The 19686-nt window shown below is 36.5% G+C and overlaps 1 protein-coding gene across 1 annotated transcript in view; it reads right to left on the bottom strand.

Moving 5' to 3' along the window:
• CTNNA3 (catenin (cadherin-associated protein), alpha 3) overlaps positions 1-19686 on the bottom strand; it is a 518663-nt gene that overhangs the window by 34810 nt on the left and 464167 nt on the right. The window contains exon 6 of the mRNA XM_011929384.1: positions 10565-10828. Within this exon, the coding sequence (XP_011784774.1) occupies positions 10565-10828 (264 nt within the window). The remainder of the gene's footprint in view (positions 1-10564; positions 10829-19686) is intronic.

A 19686-nucleotide genomic window follows, 5' to 3' on the forward strand; every position in this document is an offset into this window, starting at 1 on the left:
TTTTTAAAACTTCCTCCCAAAGAGAGAATACACAATTTTTTCAAATATATATAAATACGACTTTCAAAACATGAATTAAGCCACAAAAAATTTCAGTGTTCCCCCCAAAAAATTCCAAACATTTTCCAAAATAAAGTCTATATTTTCTGACCAAAATTCAGTAAAACTAGAAATTAATTTTAAAGGATGACAAAAACAAACAAAAAACAATTTTAAAACACCAGAAACCAATTTTAAAAATTTTAAAATACACTTCTAGTAGTATAAGACAAAAAAAAACTAAGTTAAAACTAACACCTGTTTTTAAAAATACAGATAAAAGTACTGCTTATTAAACATAAGGTGTTCAGAGGAAAGCTGACACCCTGAATGAGTTTACAAAAGAAAAAAACCAAGTAAGAAAAACAGAAAAAGAGAGACTAAAAATTAACTCAATAAACATATTCAAGATATTATAAAAGATCAACAAATTAACCTAAGAAATTAGAAAATATAAGTTAATAAAAATAAAAGCAGGCCAGGTGCAGTGGCTCACACCTGTAATCCCAGCACTTTGGGAGGGTAAAGCAGGTGGACCACAAGGTCAGGAGATTGACACCAATCTAGCTGACATGGTGAAACCCGTCTCTACTAAAAATACAAAAAATTAGCCAGGCATGATGGCATGAACCTATAGTCCCAGCTACTCAGGAGGCTGAGGCAGGAGAATTGCTTGAACCTGGGAGGCAGAGATTGCAGTGAACTGAGATTATGTCACTGCACTCCAGCCTGGGTGACAGAGTGAGACTCCATCTGAAAAATAAAAATAAAAATAAAAGCAGAACGTAATTAAAGTAATTGAATAGTAGTCTTAATTACTAAAAAGAAAATTCTTTACAGAGAAGAAAATTTAAAAAGTCAGATTTTTAAAATTCAAACTAAAAAAAAAAAAAGACACGTGCTCCTAATGTCGTTCATCTATTGCCTCTTTTTTGTAAATATCTGTGGAATACAACTTGACACTTTGATATATTTATGCATTGAGGAATGACTGAATCAAGCTAATTAACAGGCACCTCACATACTTTTTTCTGGTGACTCTTTTATTGAGGTTTTCTTTTTCCATAGCTATTTGAAAGATATGCATTCTCTGTTGTGTGTGAAGTTCTATATATCAAATGAACTTTCCATACTGCATATGGGGGGGCTCAATAAAAAATAATAAACAAAAATAAAAACAGTTCTATTTTGAGGTCCTCTATAAATTTCAATCAGTAGTCAGTGTGAATTATCTGCTCCTATTACACAATCCCTTCATCAGCACTCATATTTATTTTTCCTTCATGCCTTTTCTCATTTTGCATTGCTCACAAGTATGCTCCCTAATTAACGCTAAATTAACTCTAAGGCTAAACATCATCAAGGAGGCAGCATCCAAGAAAGCCCAACCTGCGTCATGTGAGTGAGAATCTAAAGGAAGTGTTGTGCTAGCTTTTAATGCTTGATTTATGGTATTCTCATCTCCTGAATAGGTATGCAATTTTTAGGATTGGAGGCTTTTTATTTTTACTTATTTTCTAGCTCCCATGAAGCACATGACAATGTGGAAATAGAGAACGAGTAATTAATAAATATTGATGATTAACTGATGGTCATGAGACTCATGATACAAACATTTTATAAGAATTTGTTTTTAAAACTTTGCTCTGGATTTGTTTTGGTTTTTTCAAGTTTTGGAGAAAAAAACATTTACTATATCTGGCTACCAGAGTTTTCTCCAAGCTTGACATCAGGTCCATATAATAGCAAACCTTGAACATTATCTATAATACCATGTACATCATGGGTCTAAGAGTCCCAAGAAGCCAAGAACAAACAAGGTCTAATAATCATTACTATCTATGTGTTTTATTTAATCATCAAGATAAAGGAGATGTTGTCCTTCTTTTATTGGGTAAATATTTATTAGATGCATTAAAACCTCACACCAGGTTCTAAAATACCAACAATTCATTGCTTTTTCAATAAATATGTTTTAAGCAATTACTATGTACCTGGCACCTTGCTAAGTAGTGACAATATAAATATGAATAAGGCATTATTCCTCTACTCATAGAACTCATCCAGTAGTAAAGACAGATGCATAAACAAATAAACATATTAAACTCAAGACTTAATTGTATTCCAACAGTGCCCATCATTTGTCACAAGAGCATTATTTGGAAAGAGTAATTGTTGGGAGGGCTCACAAAATACGTGTTCAAGTTGTAACTCTTCTAATTCCTGTTTATTTGACTTTAGACAAGTTATACAACCTGACAGAAGAGTAGTTTGCTCCTCTATAAAGTACACAATAACTCCTGACCCATGTGCTCTACAAAGCAATTTGATACTACTAATAAAATGTGCAGATAAACACCCTAAATAGTACAAATGTGAGACGCTAGTACCTTAAATTTGTATTAAGCCAGTACCTAGCACAGGGCTCACACAGACATTAATTACACAGAAAATAGATTTAATAAATATTTGTTAAATATAAACAGTACATTGTTGTAGCACTTATTCTCAGATTTACCACCCATTTTAACACACTTTATTAAATTTCATTATTAACTACCTCAAACATAAGAGAATGTATGAATAAAGAACACAACACACATCCATCTACTAACCCAGCTTCAGAAAAACAGTATGCTCAGTAGCTTTAAAGCTCCTGATGTGTCTATGCAGCCTCTTTCTCCCTAGTTCTCCACTCCTCAATTTTGCATAAATCATTCTCTTCCTTCTCTTTATATCTTACTAGATATGCCTGTACCACGAGAACTGTGTTGTTTAGTTTTGCTTGTGTGAGCCTTTATATAAAAGTAAAAATGCTGTATGAATTCTTATATGGCTTGCTCTTTTATGGTAAAGCTTTATGTTTTGGTATCATTCATACTGATATGCATTACTATAATTTACTCATTTTTATTCTTTATGGCCTCATGTCTAAGTTTAAATGGAGTGTTTTTAATTACTCAAATTTAACTATGAAGTTTACTGTAGAAATTTACAGAAACCCTTCATCAAGTTAAGAAAACTCACTTCTGTTCCTAGCTTTCTAGAAGTTTTAAATAAATTATATTGAATTTTTCAAATGTTTTCTGTATCTACTGAGATTATTATATAGTTTTTCTCTTTTAACTTGTTCATGAGGTGAATACCATCAGTAAATGTTTTAATGTTGAACTAACATTACATTCCTGGAATAAATTCAACTTTGTCATGACGACTTTTTTATCTAGTGCTAAACAATTTACTCATATTTTGTTTGAAATTTTTGCATCTCATTTCATAAATTAGATTGACATGTGAATTTCCTTACTTATCTGACCTGTGTAGTGTTGTTTCACACTTGCTTCACCAATTTCATGTAATTAATTGGAGAGCTTTTTTTTTTTCTATTCTCAGGACACTGCTATAAAAATACATTTACATATTCCTGGAAGAGTTTGTAGTATTCTATCACACTATCAGAGCCTCCTATTTGCTTTCAGTAAAAACTGTTAACTACTAATTCTATTTAATTATTTCATTCATATTGTCTATACTTGAGTCAGTTTTGTCAATTTATATTTTCTTAGGAATTTTTCCATTTCATCCAAATTTTCATTTTTATCAGTATAAATTTGTTCATATTTTTAGTGTTTTAGTATTTATAATATTTAATATTTAGTCATAACCCTGTAGTTATGACTTCTCTTCTGACTTTCACTCTTACATGTTGTTTTTTTGTCTGCTTTCAGTATTCCTAATTTATCTCACCAGCAGTTGGTCAATTTTATTGGTCTTTACAAATAATACACTTTTGGCTTTGTTGATCTTCTCTACTGTATCTTTGCTTGTGATTTAACTAATTTCTATTCTTACCTTTATTAATTTTTTCCTTCTGGGTTTTCTATATTGTCTATTTCATACTCCAAGTGTAAACTCAGTTCCTTAATATCCAGCTTTCTTCTTTCCTAATATAAGCATGTATAGGTGAGAAATTTCCTTCTATGTACTCCCTTTAGCTATATCTCTCAAGTTTTGTTGTTATTATACATTATCATTATTTCTCAGTTATAAGTATTTTTTACTTTCAATTATAATTTATTCATGACCCAGTAGTTAATACAGATGTGGTTTTCAAAAAAGATTCCAAATAGTAGGGTAATTTCACTTATTTGCCTAAATATATTTCTAGGGGGCCTACATAAAACTAGCACTTTGGAAATCATTGACTCAGTATGCAGTCAATTTTTGTTGATTTTCCATGTGTCCTTGAAAAGAATGTGTTACAACCTCCTGGTGAATTTATCCTCTTATCAGTAGATAGTAACAGTCATTAGCATTTTTACTAGTATTGATATAGCTATATCAGCTTTCTTCAGTTAGAGTTTGTTAGATATCTTTTTATCCTTTGACTTTCAAACTATCTTGATTCTTAAGTTTTAGATGTGCTTTTTATAAACAGCATATAGCTAGATTTTGTTTTACATTCTAAGCTGTCAGTATTTTGTCTTTGGAGAGTTTAGGTTTTCTTTTTACATTTATGATGATTCCAAGAATATTTGGATTTATTTTATTATATTTTCTACTGTGTATACATCCTTCTTTTTCCATAGTGTTTTTTCCTCCATTTTTTTCTTCTTTTGGACAAACTGAGTTTCTTATTTTCTCATTGCATTTTTCCTTTGCCATATTTGGCAATTATACAGTCTATGACTATACATTTTTAATAGTTACTCTAGACATTTTAACATGCTTATTAAGATAAATGCCTAACATAAGTCAATATTTTTATCCTTCTCCCAAAAATATATAAAGACCCTAGAACATTTAACCATGATTCTATTCATCCTAATTATACACTGTGTTTCCAGACACAATCATTCTATAATTGTAATTATACAAAGTATACATAGTTATTAATCATTTATAAAAAGTAATATGTAAGCAGTAATAAACACTTATGTTTACCATTTCCTCTGCTTACAAATTCCTGCATTTGCACCCTTGTTAATATGATAATTTTTTATTTTTAACAATTTCTTCAGTGAAAAGTTGTTGACAATAAATTATTCATGTTTGGGACTGGGTAAAAATATATTTATCTTTTTTCTTGAAAAATAGCTGTATCATGTACTGAACTCAAGGTTAACAGTTATTTTCTCTGAGAATGATTTACTGTCTTGTAGCATTCATGTTTAAGAACTCGGCTATCATTCACAGGTAATCAGTCATCATTCACAGGTAATTCTTTTTTTCCTATTTTCTTTTAAAAATATCCTTTTGGTCTTTGGCATTCTTCAGTTTCACTATGATACGTGTAAATATAGGTTTCTTTAAATATATCTTGCTTGGGATTTACTGGGCTCTTTAGCTATAGAGAATGGTGACTTCCATCAGTGCTAGGAAATTCTCATTAACTGTTTTATACTTCTCTCTCTTCTGAATTTTATATTAGAATATTTTAGAACTTTTCATGGCATATATCTTAACTGCTTTTCAGAAAATATTTTTTACTTCTGTGACTTTCTGTGGGAAACTCAAAGTAACCTCTTCAAATATTTTTCAGATCTTTCAGATCACCAGTTTTCTAATCTAATCACCTGTTTTGCCTAACCGTTGAATTTTTCATCATTATGTTTTTCATTTTAGATAGCTGACAGTCTTTTCTTCCTTCAACATGTTCATTAGGGAATAATGTATATTAAAAATACTAACTTTTTTCAGTACCTTATAATTTCAGTATCTACAGTGTTTGCAGATTGGGGATTCCGTAATTTGCTCATTTTATGAAGTTACTCAAGATGGCTTATTTGTGTTTTTTGTGAAAACCATCTTCCTTGGAACTGTATGAGAATTTTTTGAAAGCTGTGTATAAAGTGCAGAAAGAATTTGAGTTTCCTTCTGGCAGATCTCTGGAGGTATTGCTGGGATAAGGCAATTTTAAATTAGATTTTTGGACAGGGTTTTAGAGGCTTCACAGATAATATGAATGCTGACCCAAAGTCCAGATAAGGACAGGCCTATGGCTAGAAAATTCCAACATGGATTCTGTTCCTTTTTTCTGAGCTTCCCAGAGCCAAGGCTATGCTAGTCAAGTTCTCCCAATATCTTCTGCTATTTGGGTTAGTGTTTTTTTCATTTCTCTAACCAGGTGGTCAAATTTTAAAGATTCCCAGTAACAGGCAAATGTATCTTATGGGACTATCCAATTGGCAAGATACAGAATTTATCTTTTGTCTTCAGTTCATAGTCTTTCAAAGTTCAAGCTCCAGGCCATAATTGAAAAGCAGTTCCCCCATCCCCCAACACAATGCTGGTGCTGGCTTACTAGTTAGGATTTTGTGCTTTTTGTATCAGCCTCAAATAATTTCCATAATTCACTTATCAGATATTTATGTATATAAAAATATTTTCTTCATCTCTTTTAGTTCTTATAGCTCACTATATATCTAGAAATCAAACCATTTTAAAAAATCATATTGATGTGCTTCTAGATACCAGTGATGTCTATTTCTTCTTTAGCTTCTAAATGCTAATCTGACTGACAGAGATCCTGTTTTCTCCTAAAGGTAAAAATGTAAGAACATGAGGAGTATCTTCCCCAAAATTATTACCCTTAGTAAAAGACAGAGTATCTTGGAAGTAACAGGGAACTCTGACTAAGGCTGGACAGCTGCTGAGAGAAGAGAATATATATAAAGTTTTCTCTCTTTGTGCTGCCTTACCACAGAAAGGATTCTGAGCAGCATATCACCTACATGTGCTTCTGGTAGTTGCCATCACTATAAATTCATGGCCTGGTTAAAAGTTAAAGTAGAGCCATATACCTCCAAATACACCCACTTTCAGTCAGAGGAAGGAGAAAAAATAAGAGTAAGGAAAAAATGCTTTTCACTGCAAAATCACAAAATGACATGCCATATTATTATATTCATTCATTCATATTTACCTAGCACTTACTACATTTAGGGCATTACTCTAGGTGCTGGGGATACAACAGTAAACAATGACTATATGAAAAATGATACATGAATATATAAAAAAGGTTTTAAAAAGTAAATATGACAGCTCTTTGAAAATAAGAAAATAGACATACGTATAATTTGTTATCATCTTTATTGCATGAGGATTCAGATAAGTCTTGTATATCACAATGACAACAGCTGCTTTTTCCCTCCTCACAGGAGAAAATATGTCTTAATGGACTTGGAATTTTCAAAGCAATTTTTATTGGCAAAGTTTCTTGCTTCAAAACATTTTCAAAATTGTCTTAATCTACAATTCGACACTTCTCAACTCTCATTCAGTCTCAAATACAGAAGAAAACCCTTATAATTCACACTGGCCTTTCCAATAAATCAATTGATTTAGCCAGTATAGTGTTCTAATTCAACTTCTATTTTCTCCACTCATAAATTTCAGGTTTCATACCCACACCCAGTCAAGGGCCAGAATGAAAAATTTAACAAAAGCTTCAGCATGGTTGGTGAGTAAGCACTCTGATACATTCCACACTATAAACATTTAATGAGATTTGCTCCCAACAGAGTATTTACCACATCAATTTACTTCATAGTATTATATTTGCAGGAGCAAAATAGAGCAAAGGTTATTTTGGATGCTTTACCAATACAGCTTCCTGTAAATAATGAAAAGTGCAACCATTTAATTTACCAAATCATTAAAAAAGGTTAAATGCTCAATAAATTCTGCTTTATCTAGTTCAGACAGCCGCAGCAGCTATTTGTAACTTGGATATAAAAAATATAGAAAACTTAGGCACTTTTTACTAGTTTGCGCATCTGTATCTTCGACTAGAACTAAATTTCAAGGGTTGTTCAGACAGTTTAGGATCCTCATTAGGATCTCAGAGAAATATCTTTTGGACTCCCTCCTGCCTCATGAAGAACAAGTGAGTCTGCCTTTCTTGAGAAAGAGAACACTCTATTACCCTGCCTATGCCCACTCCCATCGAAGTTACACACACACACATGCACACACACACCACGCACACTTTCTCCTCCTCTCCAACCGTTGCCATTTTGTGCGTGGAGCAGTCACTTTCAACTAAAATGAGAAAACAGAAGAGGTCTTAGAAGAAGGAATGATTTGGAAATGTCTTCTTCTATAATCCTAAAATACAGAATGCATTGTCTGAGATAAACTGGAGCTCTTCTGGGAGCATTCTCTGACACAGTTTTGTTTAGTACTACGAAAAATGTGCTATATGGGTTGAGTATTGCTAATTTAAAAATCTGAAATCCAAAATGCTCCAAAATCCAAAACTTTTTGAATGCCAGTGCAATGGCACAAGGGGAAAATTCAGCATCTAACTTCATGTGACAGGTCACAGTTAAAATGCAGTCAATGGATTAAGAAAATGTGGCACATACACACCATGGAATACTATGCAGCCATAAAAAAGGATGAGTTCGTGTCCTTTGTAGGGACATGGATGCAGCTGGAAACCATCATTCTCAGCAAACTGTCACAAGAACAGAAAACCAAATACCGCATGTTCTCACTCATTGGTGGGAACTGAACAATGAGATCACTTGGACACAGGAAGGGGAGCATCACACACCAGGTCCTATTATGAGGAGGGGGTAGGGGGGAGGGATAGCATTAGGAGATATGCTTAATGTAAATGATGAGCTAATGGGTGCAGCACACCAACATGGCACATGTATATATATGTAACAAACCTGCACGTTATGCACATGTACCCCAGAACTTAAAGTATAAAAAAAAATGCAGTCAAAACATCATTTCATGCACAAAATTATTTAAAATATGGTATAAAATTACCTTCAGGCTATGTGTATAGGATGTATATGAAACATAAATGCATTTCATATTTACATATCAATCCCATTCCCAGGATAACTCACTAGCCATATGCAAATATTCCAAGATCCAAAAAATTCCAAAATCCAAACCACTTCTGGTCCCAAGCATTTCAGATAAGGGATAATCAACCTGTATGATCCTATCCATCTACTCTAGCAAATTTCAACATATCACACTTGACACTCCCCAAATACAGACTACAGATGGTCCCTGACTTAACAATGGTTCAACTTATAATTTTTTCCAGCTTTATCAAGGCATGAAAGTAATATATACTCAGTATGTATGCATATATAGTGTTTCAAGCCATATTATTATATTCCCAGGGTATATATGGCTTCCCAGGGTAGGGTAACCTGTATCCAGTGACTAAAAGAGACATACAGGCCTGGCCATTTCTGCCTGACAAGGTACACTCTGGAGGGCAATGCTCTCACCAGAGCTCCCTGCTGACTGGCCAGTTCTGTTGTGAGTATCAGAGAGATGACATACAGAACTAAAGAGCTAATTAGAAAAATAATTACAAGGGTATGGTTGTGGAAGGTGAGTAGTTCTTCTATAATATGGGATGTGGCGTCTTGAAGGCCTTTGTGGGTCTAGATCTCAGGTAGATTTCTTCTCTATCCAGTCCCGCTCCCTCCCTCTTTCCTTCCCAAATGTAACACCTTGTTTTCCAAACTCCATTCTGTGTATGATTCTGGAGGACCCAGCCTACAACACTGGCCATGACTCTTTCCTTTCTCTCATGTCCCACATCCATTCTGTCAAAATTCAGTTGACTCTACTTACAAAAGTTAGCACTGAGGTCCACTAACACCACTCTAGTCTAAACTAAAACATGAAGTGGTTAATGTAAAGTGTATAAATGGAACCTGGGTTACTACAATAGCCTCTGGCCTGGTTTTTCAGTTCCTCTCATTGTTCTCCTTCAGTCTATGTTCCTTATGCAACCATCATAGTCCTTTTAAGACACAAGTCTTGTCATACCTTTGCTTAAAACCTTTCAGTGTATTCCCATTTAACTTGGAGTAAAAGCCAAAGTCCTTAAAGGCATACACTGCCCTCAATGGTTGGTCCTCCAACCTTAGCTCCTACTACTCGTTGCCTTGCTCTTTCCACCCAGACACCCTGGTTTTTATGTTGTCACTTAAACATGGAGCACATACCTTCGAGCCTTTGCTCTAGATCTTCATCTGCCTGATTCCTGAACTCTTTCAAGGTTTTGGCATTATCTCACCTTCTCAATGTAACATACCATACAATTGTGTTCTCTACAATGTTTATTGGTTTTATTTTTTACCTATAGTCACCCGCTAAAATGTACAAACTTGTCAAGGGCAGTGATCAGATATGTCCCAAGCACATAGAACAGTAATGCCAATAAGTATTTGTGGAGTGAATAAATCTTATGCTTCATAAGCAGATCTACGTGAAAGAAAGTCATCATTTCAGTCTAATCAATAATCACACTTCAAATTCATTGGTTTCCTTGGCAGAGATGTACAGGAGTCAGAAGTATACTAATAGAATATTTTCCTGTTAATCAATTCTTTGGAAGACTCAAGAAAGTGATAGAGACTAATCTGGATTTTTTTATTTTCTCATGCTCTAAACGCCAACATGTGGATCTTCTTCTGTTTTATTATTATTATTACTGTATTGGGACATTAGATCACACTTTATCTTTCTCCCGACTTACCTCCAGCTCATCAAGGGCACTTCCCAGAGTTGCTGGCTGAGGTTCTGGTGGGGTTGTCATATTCTGGATCCCTTGTGAAGCATTTGAAATTACATTGAGAGCATTCTGAATTTCTTCACAAACTGTGTCCTTGCTTGCTTTGAGGGAAGCAACATCAGAATGCTCCAAACAAGCTGAACAAATTGAATGCAAGAGGGGGGAGTTCTCCTTCAATGAGGCTCGGGCTCCTGCAATTTCATCTCTCTGATTTGGAGATTTTAAGTCCTGAGAAGGGAAATAAAAAGAGTGGTATCTTACAATGGGTTATGGGGGAAAGACTTAAATTTAAAAGCTTCATTTTTTAGTAAGTATAAATGAAAAGATAATAGACATCAAGAAGTCAGCTATAAGTTATAATCAAGGGCATCTATTATTTCTACATTCTTTCAGGTTCTGTTAAAAATTCTGCAGCATAGCCGGGCGCGGTGGCTCAAGCCCGTAATCCCAGCACTTTGGGAGGCCGAGACGGGCGGATCACGAGGTCAGGAGATCGAGACTATCCTGGCTAACACGGTGAAACCCCGTCTCTACTAAAAACTACAAAAAACTAGCCGGGCGAGGTGGCGGCGCCTGTAGTCCCAGCTACCCGGGAGGCTGAGGCAGGAGAATGGCGTGAACCCAGGAGGCGGAGCTTGCAGTGAGCTGAGATCCGGCCACAGCACTCCAGCCTGGGTGACAGAGCGAGACTCTGTCTCAAAAAAAAAAAAAAAAAAAATTCTGCAGCATAAACAATGAAGCAGTTAACAAGTAAAGGTCCCAATAGTGCGGATGTGTAAAGATCTATTACTATTCAGTCAAATCCTTGTCAGTCAAATCCTTATAAGTAGCTAAAACACTCTGACATTCACATTATTAAATGCATTATAAGATAGCTTGAATTACAAGGATGCTGATTACCTCATTCCATAGATGTTGATAATTGCATTTAACCTTTCCATTAAAATTAAACCAACTGAGTTAAGAACACTAAATGAAACCTACCACCATTCAGCTATATTTCTTTTCCTTTTCAGAAATACTAATAAATTAACCCTATATCATTCTTTCTTTGACATTTATTCAACAATTAGTTACTGAGCACTTAGCATATTCTAGCCCTTGTGCTAGACTCCAGTGTACAGATATGAAAAAATCCTACGAGGACCTTGATCTTCTTTCTTTTGAGGGGAAAGGGCCTACAGACAAAAAATAAACTAGATAAACAAATATACAAGATGATTTCAGGTGACAATAAATGCTGTGAAGAAAACACAAAAGTGAAGTGTCATAGAGACTGACTTGCAAGGAGAAAGCTGCTTTAGGTTGAATGGCCAGAGAAGGTATTTCCTCAGAGATGACAATTTGCAGTAAATGTAAATGAACGGCATTGCATCGAATGGAAGAGAGAAAAGAGAATGTTCTATCTAAGTGATAGGTGATCAGAACTAGCTCAAGATACAAGAAAAAAATCTGGCAAGCCCTACCTTAACCAAGTGATGAAATTTAACATCATCAGTGATATCACATGGGTATCATGTACCCCTTGATATACTGTGACAAGAAAAGTATGCCATTTCTGTGGTATTCCCTCCAGGAACCCATAATTCCAGTCTAATCATGAGAAAAGCAACAAACAAAATGAGATTGGTGAACATCCTAAATGATATCTGGGCAGTGTTCCTCAAGACCACTAACATCATGAAAAACAGGAGACTGACTGACAAACTGTCATAGACCAGAGAAGATTGGAGAGACATAACTAAATGCAATGTGGTACTGAGGATTAGATCCTGGAACAGAAAAAAACATTCATGAAAAACTGCTGAAATCCAAATAACCATTATTAATAGTTAATAGCAATGCATTGGTATCCATATCTTTGTAATGGCAAACGTAAGATACAGTATTAACAATGGAGAAAACTGGAAAAAAGGTAAATGGGAACTCTCTGTACCAACTTTGCAACTTTTCTGTAAATCTAAAATTATTCCCAAATAAAAGCTTAAGTTAAAAAAAATAATTCAAGGGACATTTACAATAGTTCATTCACTTCATATACAACATTTCATATAATCTTCATAAAAACTTATGAGAAATGTGATTATTCCATTTTAAAACTCAAAACACTAAGGTTTCAAGAGACTAAGTTTCTTAGCCAAGTGGCAGAGCTAGATGGTGGTATTTCTTGTATTGTAACCCACGTCAGTGTAACTTCCAAGCCCTTATCCTAAAAACTATGTGCCATTCTTTCCTACATAGGAAAAATTTCTTATTTGCTACACAGCATGAGGACTTGTATTTGTATAATATCATGTAGCTTATAAAGTGCTTCTGTATAGTATCTTATTGATCATCACAATACTCTTTGAGGGAAGGAGTCTGCTATTATTAGTCCTATTTTAACTAAACAGGTGTTTGGTGTAAGAAGATAGAAACTAGTAAAGGAACTGAGATCTAAACCTAGTCTACTGATTGCTAATCTTATGCTTCTTTCACAAGGCTCTGCTACTCTGGGAATAATGTTGCCTACGGTTAATAAATGGCTTGTGCTACTTCCCTTCTGAAAATAAAAGCTGTCTGCTACTTCACTCAGGCTTTGGAGATATTAACTTCTAACTGTCCTCTCTACATTTTGTAACGAAGTAGCTATCATCCCACTGTTCATACTCACTAATTACCCAAGAAAAGACACTCTATGGTTTTCTTGGCTTGCTACGATTTCCCCCTTGTATATGCGGTCTGGGTTTTAGTTTTAGCTCTGTCATTAGCACTATGAGCTGGGTAACTCATCTCCTCTTTCGGTATCTGTCTTTCTATCTGTAAAAATGGGATAATGACACTTCTTCCAACTCTCTCACAAGATTGAGTACACAGCACATCAGAAATGGAATAGAAGTGGAAAATAGAAAAAAGGTATAGAAAGAATATGGAATTGTTTTATTCCTTACATCTGTCAAACTTGGTGTACTGTTTTTGTACTGTGATAATCTTAGTGATTTTCATATTTCCCACAACGTTACAAGCTCTACCTACAGTCATCAGTGTAACTTAGGGGATAAATAGTTTAATGTTTAGAAAGGATCACAGCTCCTCAGATGAGTAATAATTGAAAGTAGAAATGTTCAGAAAGAAGTGAAGCAAATTCTCTGATATTACTGTACAGTCAACTTAATACATAATTCCCTCTGAAGTGATCTATACCTCATACTTCTTTATTTAGAAGGACAGTGTCAAGGTTTAGGTTGTTTCTGAAAGGTGAAAAACTTGAACATAGATTATAACCAAGAAGGCTAACATTAAAATTATTTCTTTTGCTCTAAAGGTGGCAATTTGTAATCTGACAGTAAATTGTAGTAACTTTAATGCCATGGGAACTTCGAAATGTTAAAAACACAAATGTATTTTGAATTTGGAGCCTATGCTTTGTCATCTCTGCCCAAGGCAATTACAGAATCCACGAGCCCAAATAGCAAGTCCTTGAAGCCTGCGAAAAAGGACTGGATCAGTGAACATAACAAATATACGTTACAGCAGTGGACGGGGGAAAGGGGCAGGGTACAGAGTTTATGTAAGGAAAATTGACAAGGCATGACCATTTCTCCCAAAGGACATCAAGCATGGTAAACTTAATGTAGTAAATAGCACACAGATAAAAGAGAAATTAATGACTGTCACCTCCGAAACGTATGTTGTGGTAGTGGTGTCTGTGGTTGTTTTATTTTAACTGATGATACCATAGGTTCAAAGGTTCATAGGTTGTCCATTTACCCTAAAATTTGCATCAGGTCAAAATAGGAATTAAATAGTAAAGTTAATCAAGGATTTCTTTGGATGGAGTCGTATAAAGAATTCAGCTCCTCAAGGATTGATACTTATTTATAATCTTTTTTTAAATGCTCCAGAAGAAAGCTCACAGGAGATTTCCAAGTTAAGAAGACATTAAATGTTTCCAGCTGACGAAGAAACACACAGATGGGATTTAAAAAGACCTTACAAGTCTGTGCAAGTGGGTAGAGAAGTAACATATGAGTTTTAACCCTGGCAAGAGAACAAAATATATTTAGGAATATTATTTTAAAAAATAAAAATGGAGGGTTTTAAGCTATCAGTTAATGAATTCAACCATTCCTTCAACCTGTACTATGTTGAGCGTCTCCTATGCTGAGCCTCAACTTTGCATCAAGGCAATGTGCTAAATGTTGGAAATGCAAAGATAAAGATCAGAAGGGGAGACAAATAAACACATTTACATGGGGACTAAAATAGAGTTACCCACAGCATAGAGGACAGTCTCTCAGCTTGAAGGGATTAAATAAAATTTCTCAGAGAATGTGAATCTTTTCTCCAGCTTTATTGAGGTATAATTAACAAATAAAACTTGTGTATATTCAAGGTGTACAATATGATGCTTTCATATACATATACATTGTGTAATGATTACTACAATAATATTAATCAATATATCCATCACCACACAGTTACCCTTTGCATTTGTGTGTATGTGCTGTGAGGACATGCAAGATCTATTCTCTTAGCAAATTTCAAGTAAGCAATACGGTATTATTAACTATCTTCTCCATGCTGTGAGTTAGGTCCCTAGAACTTATTCATCTTATAATTGAAAGTTTATACCCTTTGACCAATATGTCCCCATTTCCCCCACACACCAACCCCTGGCAACCATGGTAAAACTGCTTCTACCAGTTTGACTTGTTTAGATTCCACATATAAATACAATCATACAACACTTACTTTCTGTGTCTGGCTTATTTGACTTAGCATAATGTCCTTCAGGTTCATCCAAGTTGTCATAAGTGGCGGGATTTCAGAGAAGATGAATCTTAAACAGTGAGTATAAATTATCCCTATGAGGGAGGACCCACAGACCCTTCGAAGGAAGCGGACTGCTCCTGCAAAATCTGGGATACACCCCAAATACTGTGAGCGCCCCAGCTGCAAAAGTGGGAAAGGGAGAGACTCCTCTCCTGAATACACACGCCCACTGGAGCAACTGAAGGTCCGTTTGTGGGAGAAGTTTCTGACCTTACCTGGAGCTGAGTCAATTTAAAGAGCCAAGCAAAAATACAGGGGTAGAGGAAGCAGCAGAAAGTCCCTGGGAGCCCACTGGGTCCCCAATCAGACCATTCCTGTCTGGCACCACAGGGATCCACTGGGAGGGCAGCCAGAGAAGCAGGGGTGGGGGGGGAGGGGGAAGCATCACAGGGAGAAGGAAAATTCCAGCTGAACTTTGTAACAATTTGAATAGGGTGAGAAGCCTCCTGGCCAGAACTTGAGAGAGGGTGCGAATCCAGTGTGCAGACTCCACAGCAGAGGAAGAACCAGGCCGTTTTCATTTGAAGGTGGCAGGCGGGTAGCCTGGGGCAAGTTCTCAAGCCCGGCTTGCCCACCCCTGGAAACAGACTCGGGGCTGTTTGGGGGCACGGTGGGAGTGAGACCAGCCCTTTGGTTTGTGTGGGAGCTGGGGGAGGCCTGTGACTGCCGGCTTTCCCCAACTTCCCTGACTTCCCTGACAACCTGGATGACTCAGGAGAGGCAGCCATAATCCTCTTAGGTGCACAACTCCATTGACCTGGGAACCTCACTCCTGTCCCCCACAGCAGCCACAGTAAGACCCGCCCAAGGAAAGTATGAGCTCAGACACACCTAGCCCTGTCCCTACTTGATGGTCCTTCCCTACCCACCTGTAGCTGAAGACAAAAGGCATATAATCTTGGTAGTTCTAGGACCCTGCCCACTGCCAGTTCCTCTCCATACTACCACAGCTGATGCTGTCTGCAAAACGCCGTCTCCCGGAAGGAGGCCAACCAGCACAAAAACAGAGCATTAAACCACCAAAGCTAAGAACCCTCATGGAGTCCACTACACCCTGCTGCCACCTCCACTAGAACAGGTGCTGGTATCCACAGCTGAGAGACCCATACATGGTTCACATCACAAGACTCTATACAGGTAACCCCCAGTACCAGCCCAGAGCAGGGTAGACTTGCTGGGTGGCTAGACCCAGAAGACAGACAACAATCACTGCAGTTCAGCTCACGGAAAGCCACATCCATAGGAAAAATGGGAGAGTACTATATCAAGGGAACATCCCATGGGACAAAAGAATCTGAAAAACAGCCTTCAGCCCTAGACCTTCCCTCTGACAGAGCCTACACAAATGAGAAGGAACCAGAAGAAAAAATCTGGTAATATGACAAAACAAGGCTCTTTAGCACCCCCAAAAAGCACACTAGCTCACCAGCAATGGATCCAAACCAAGAATAAATCCCTGATTTACCTGAAAAAGAATTCAGGAGGTTAGTTGTTAAGTTAATCAGGGAGGGACCAGAGAAAGGTGAAACCTAACGCAAGGAAATCCAAAAAACAATACAAGAAGCGAAGGGAGAAATATTCAAGAAAATAGACAGCTTAAAGAAAAAATGATCACAAATTCAGGAAACAGTGGACACACTTTAGTAATGCAAAATGCTCTGGAAAATCTCAGGAATAGAACTGAACATGTAGAAGAAAGAAATCCAGAACTCAAAGACAAGGTCTTCAAATTAACCCAATCCAACAAAGAAAAAAGAATAAGAAAATATGAACAAATCCTCCAAGAAGTCTAGGATTACATTAAATGACCAAACCTAAGAATAATTGATGTTCCTGAGTAAGGGGAGAATCCTAAAAGCTTGGAAAACATATTTGGGGGAATAATCAAGGAAAACTTCCCCAGCCTTGCTAGAGACCGAGACATCCAATTACAAGAAGCATAAAGAACACCTGGGAAATTCAGCATGAAAAGATCATTGCCTAGATACATTGTCATCAGGTTATCCAAAGTTAAGACGAAGGAAAGAATCTTAAGAACTGTGAGACAGAGGCACCAGGTAACCTATAAAGGAAAACTTATCAGATTAACAGCAGATTTCTCACCAGAAACCCTACAAGCAAGAAGCAATTGGGGCCCTATCTTTAGTCTTGTCAGACAAAACAATTATCAGCCAAGAATTTAGTATCCAGTGAAACTAAGCATCATATATGAAGGAAAGATACAATCCTTTTCAGACAAATGCTAAGAGAATTTGCCATTACCAAGCCACCACAACAATAACTGCTAAAAGAAGCTCTAAATCTTGAAACAAATCCTAGAAACACATCAAAACAGAACCTCTTTAAAGCAGAAATCACGCAGGACCTATAAAACAAAAATACAAATTAAAAACAGAAACAAATAGTACATAGACAACAAATAGCATGATGAATGCAATGGTACCTCACATCTCAATACTAACACTGAATGTAAATTGCTTAAATGCTCCACTTAAAAGATTCAGAACCACAGAATGCATAAGAACTCAGCAACCAACTATCTGCTGCCTTCAGAAGATTCACCTAACATGTAGACTCACGTAAACTTAAAGTAAAGGGGTGGAAAAAGGCATTTCCTGCAAATGGACACCAAAAGCAAGCAAGGGTAGCTTTTTTTTTTTTTTGAGATGGAGTTTTGCTCTTGTTGGCCAGGTTGGAGTGCAATGGCACAATCTCAGCTCACCGCAACCTCCGCCTCCTGGGTTCAAGTGATTCTCCTGCCTCAGCCTCCTGAGTATATCCACAGGCTGAGGATTACAGGCATGAGTCGCCATGCCCAGCTAATTTTGTATTTTTAGTAGAGATGGGGTTTCCCCATGTTCGTCAGGATGGTCTCGAACTCCCAATCTCAGGTGATCTGCCCGACTTGGCCTCCCAAAGTGCCAAGATTAAAGACCTGAGCCACCACGCCCGGCAAAGGGGGTAGCTATTCTTATATCAGACAAAACAAACTTTAAAGCAATGCCAGCTAAGAGACAAAGAGGGACATTATATAATGGTAAAAGTCCTTGTCCAACAGGAAAATATCTCAATCCTAAACATATATGCAACACTGGAGCTCCCAAATTTATAAAACAATTACTAATAGACCTAAGCAATGAGATAGACAGCAACACAATAATAGTGGGGGACTTCAATACTCTACTGACAGCACTAGACAAGTCATCAAGACAAAAAGTCAACAAAGGAACAATTGATTTAAATTATATCTTGGAACAAGTAAACTTAACGGATGTATGCAGAACATTTCATCCAACAACCACAAAATACACATTTTACTCAATAGCACATGGAACTTTCTCCAAGATAGACTATATAATAGGCCATAAAATGAGCCTTAATAAATTTAAGAAAATTGAAATTATATCAAGCACTCTCTCAGACCACAGTGGGAAAATACTGGAAATCAACTCCAAAAGGAACCTTCAAAACCATGCAAATATGTGGAAATTAAATAACCTGCTCCTGAATGAGCATTGGGTCAAAAATGAAATCAAGATGGAAATGTAAAAATTCTTCAAACTGAACAAAATCCTCTGGGATACAGCAAAGGCGGTGCTAAGAGGAAAGTTCATAGCCCTAAACGCCTACATCAAAAAGACTGAAAGAACACAAACTGACACTCTATGGCCACACCTCAAGGAACTAGAGAAACAAGAACAAACCAACCCCAAACCTAGCAGAAGAAAGGAAATAACCAAGATCAGTGCAGAACTAAATGAAATTGAAACAAAATAAAAACAAAAGATAAATTAAACAAAAAGCTGGTTTTTTGAAAAGATAAATAAAATTGGTTAGCAAGACTAACCAAAAGAAGAGCGAAAATCCAAATAACCTCATTAAGCAACAGGAGATAGCCCAGGCATGATGGCTCACGCCTGTAATCCCAGCACTTTGGGAGGCTGAGGTGGGCAGATTACAAGGTCAGGAGTTTGAGACCAGGTTGGCCAACATGGCGAAACCCCGTCTCTACTAAAAATACAAAAATTAGCAGGGTGGTAGGCACCTGTAATCCCAGCTACTTAGGAGGCTGAGGCAGCAGAATCGCTTAACACCAGAAGGCAGAGGTTGCAGTGGGCTGAGATTGTGCCACTGCACTCCAGCCTGGGCAACAAGAGTAAAACTCCACCTCAAAAAAAAGAAAGAAAGAAAGAGAGAGAGAGAGAAAGAAAGAAAGAGAGAGAGAGAGAGAAAGAAAGAAAGAAAGAAAGAAAGAAAGAAAGAAAGAAAGA

Source organism: Colobus angolensis, unplaced genomic scaffold (assembly GCF_000951035.1).
Source record: "Colobus angolensis palliatus isolate OR3802 unplaced genomic scaffold, Cang.pa_1.0 Scaffold12, whole genome shotgun sequence".
Classification (NCBI taxonomy): Eukaryota; Metazoa; Chordata; class Mammalia; order Primates; family Cercopithecidae; genus Colobus; species Colobus angolensis.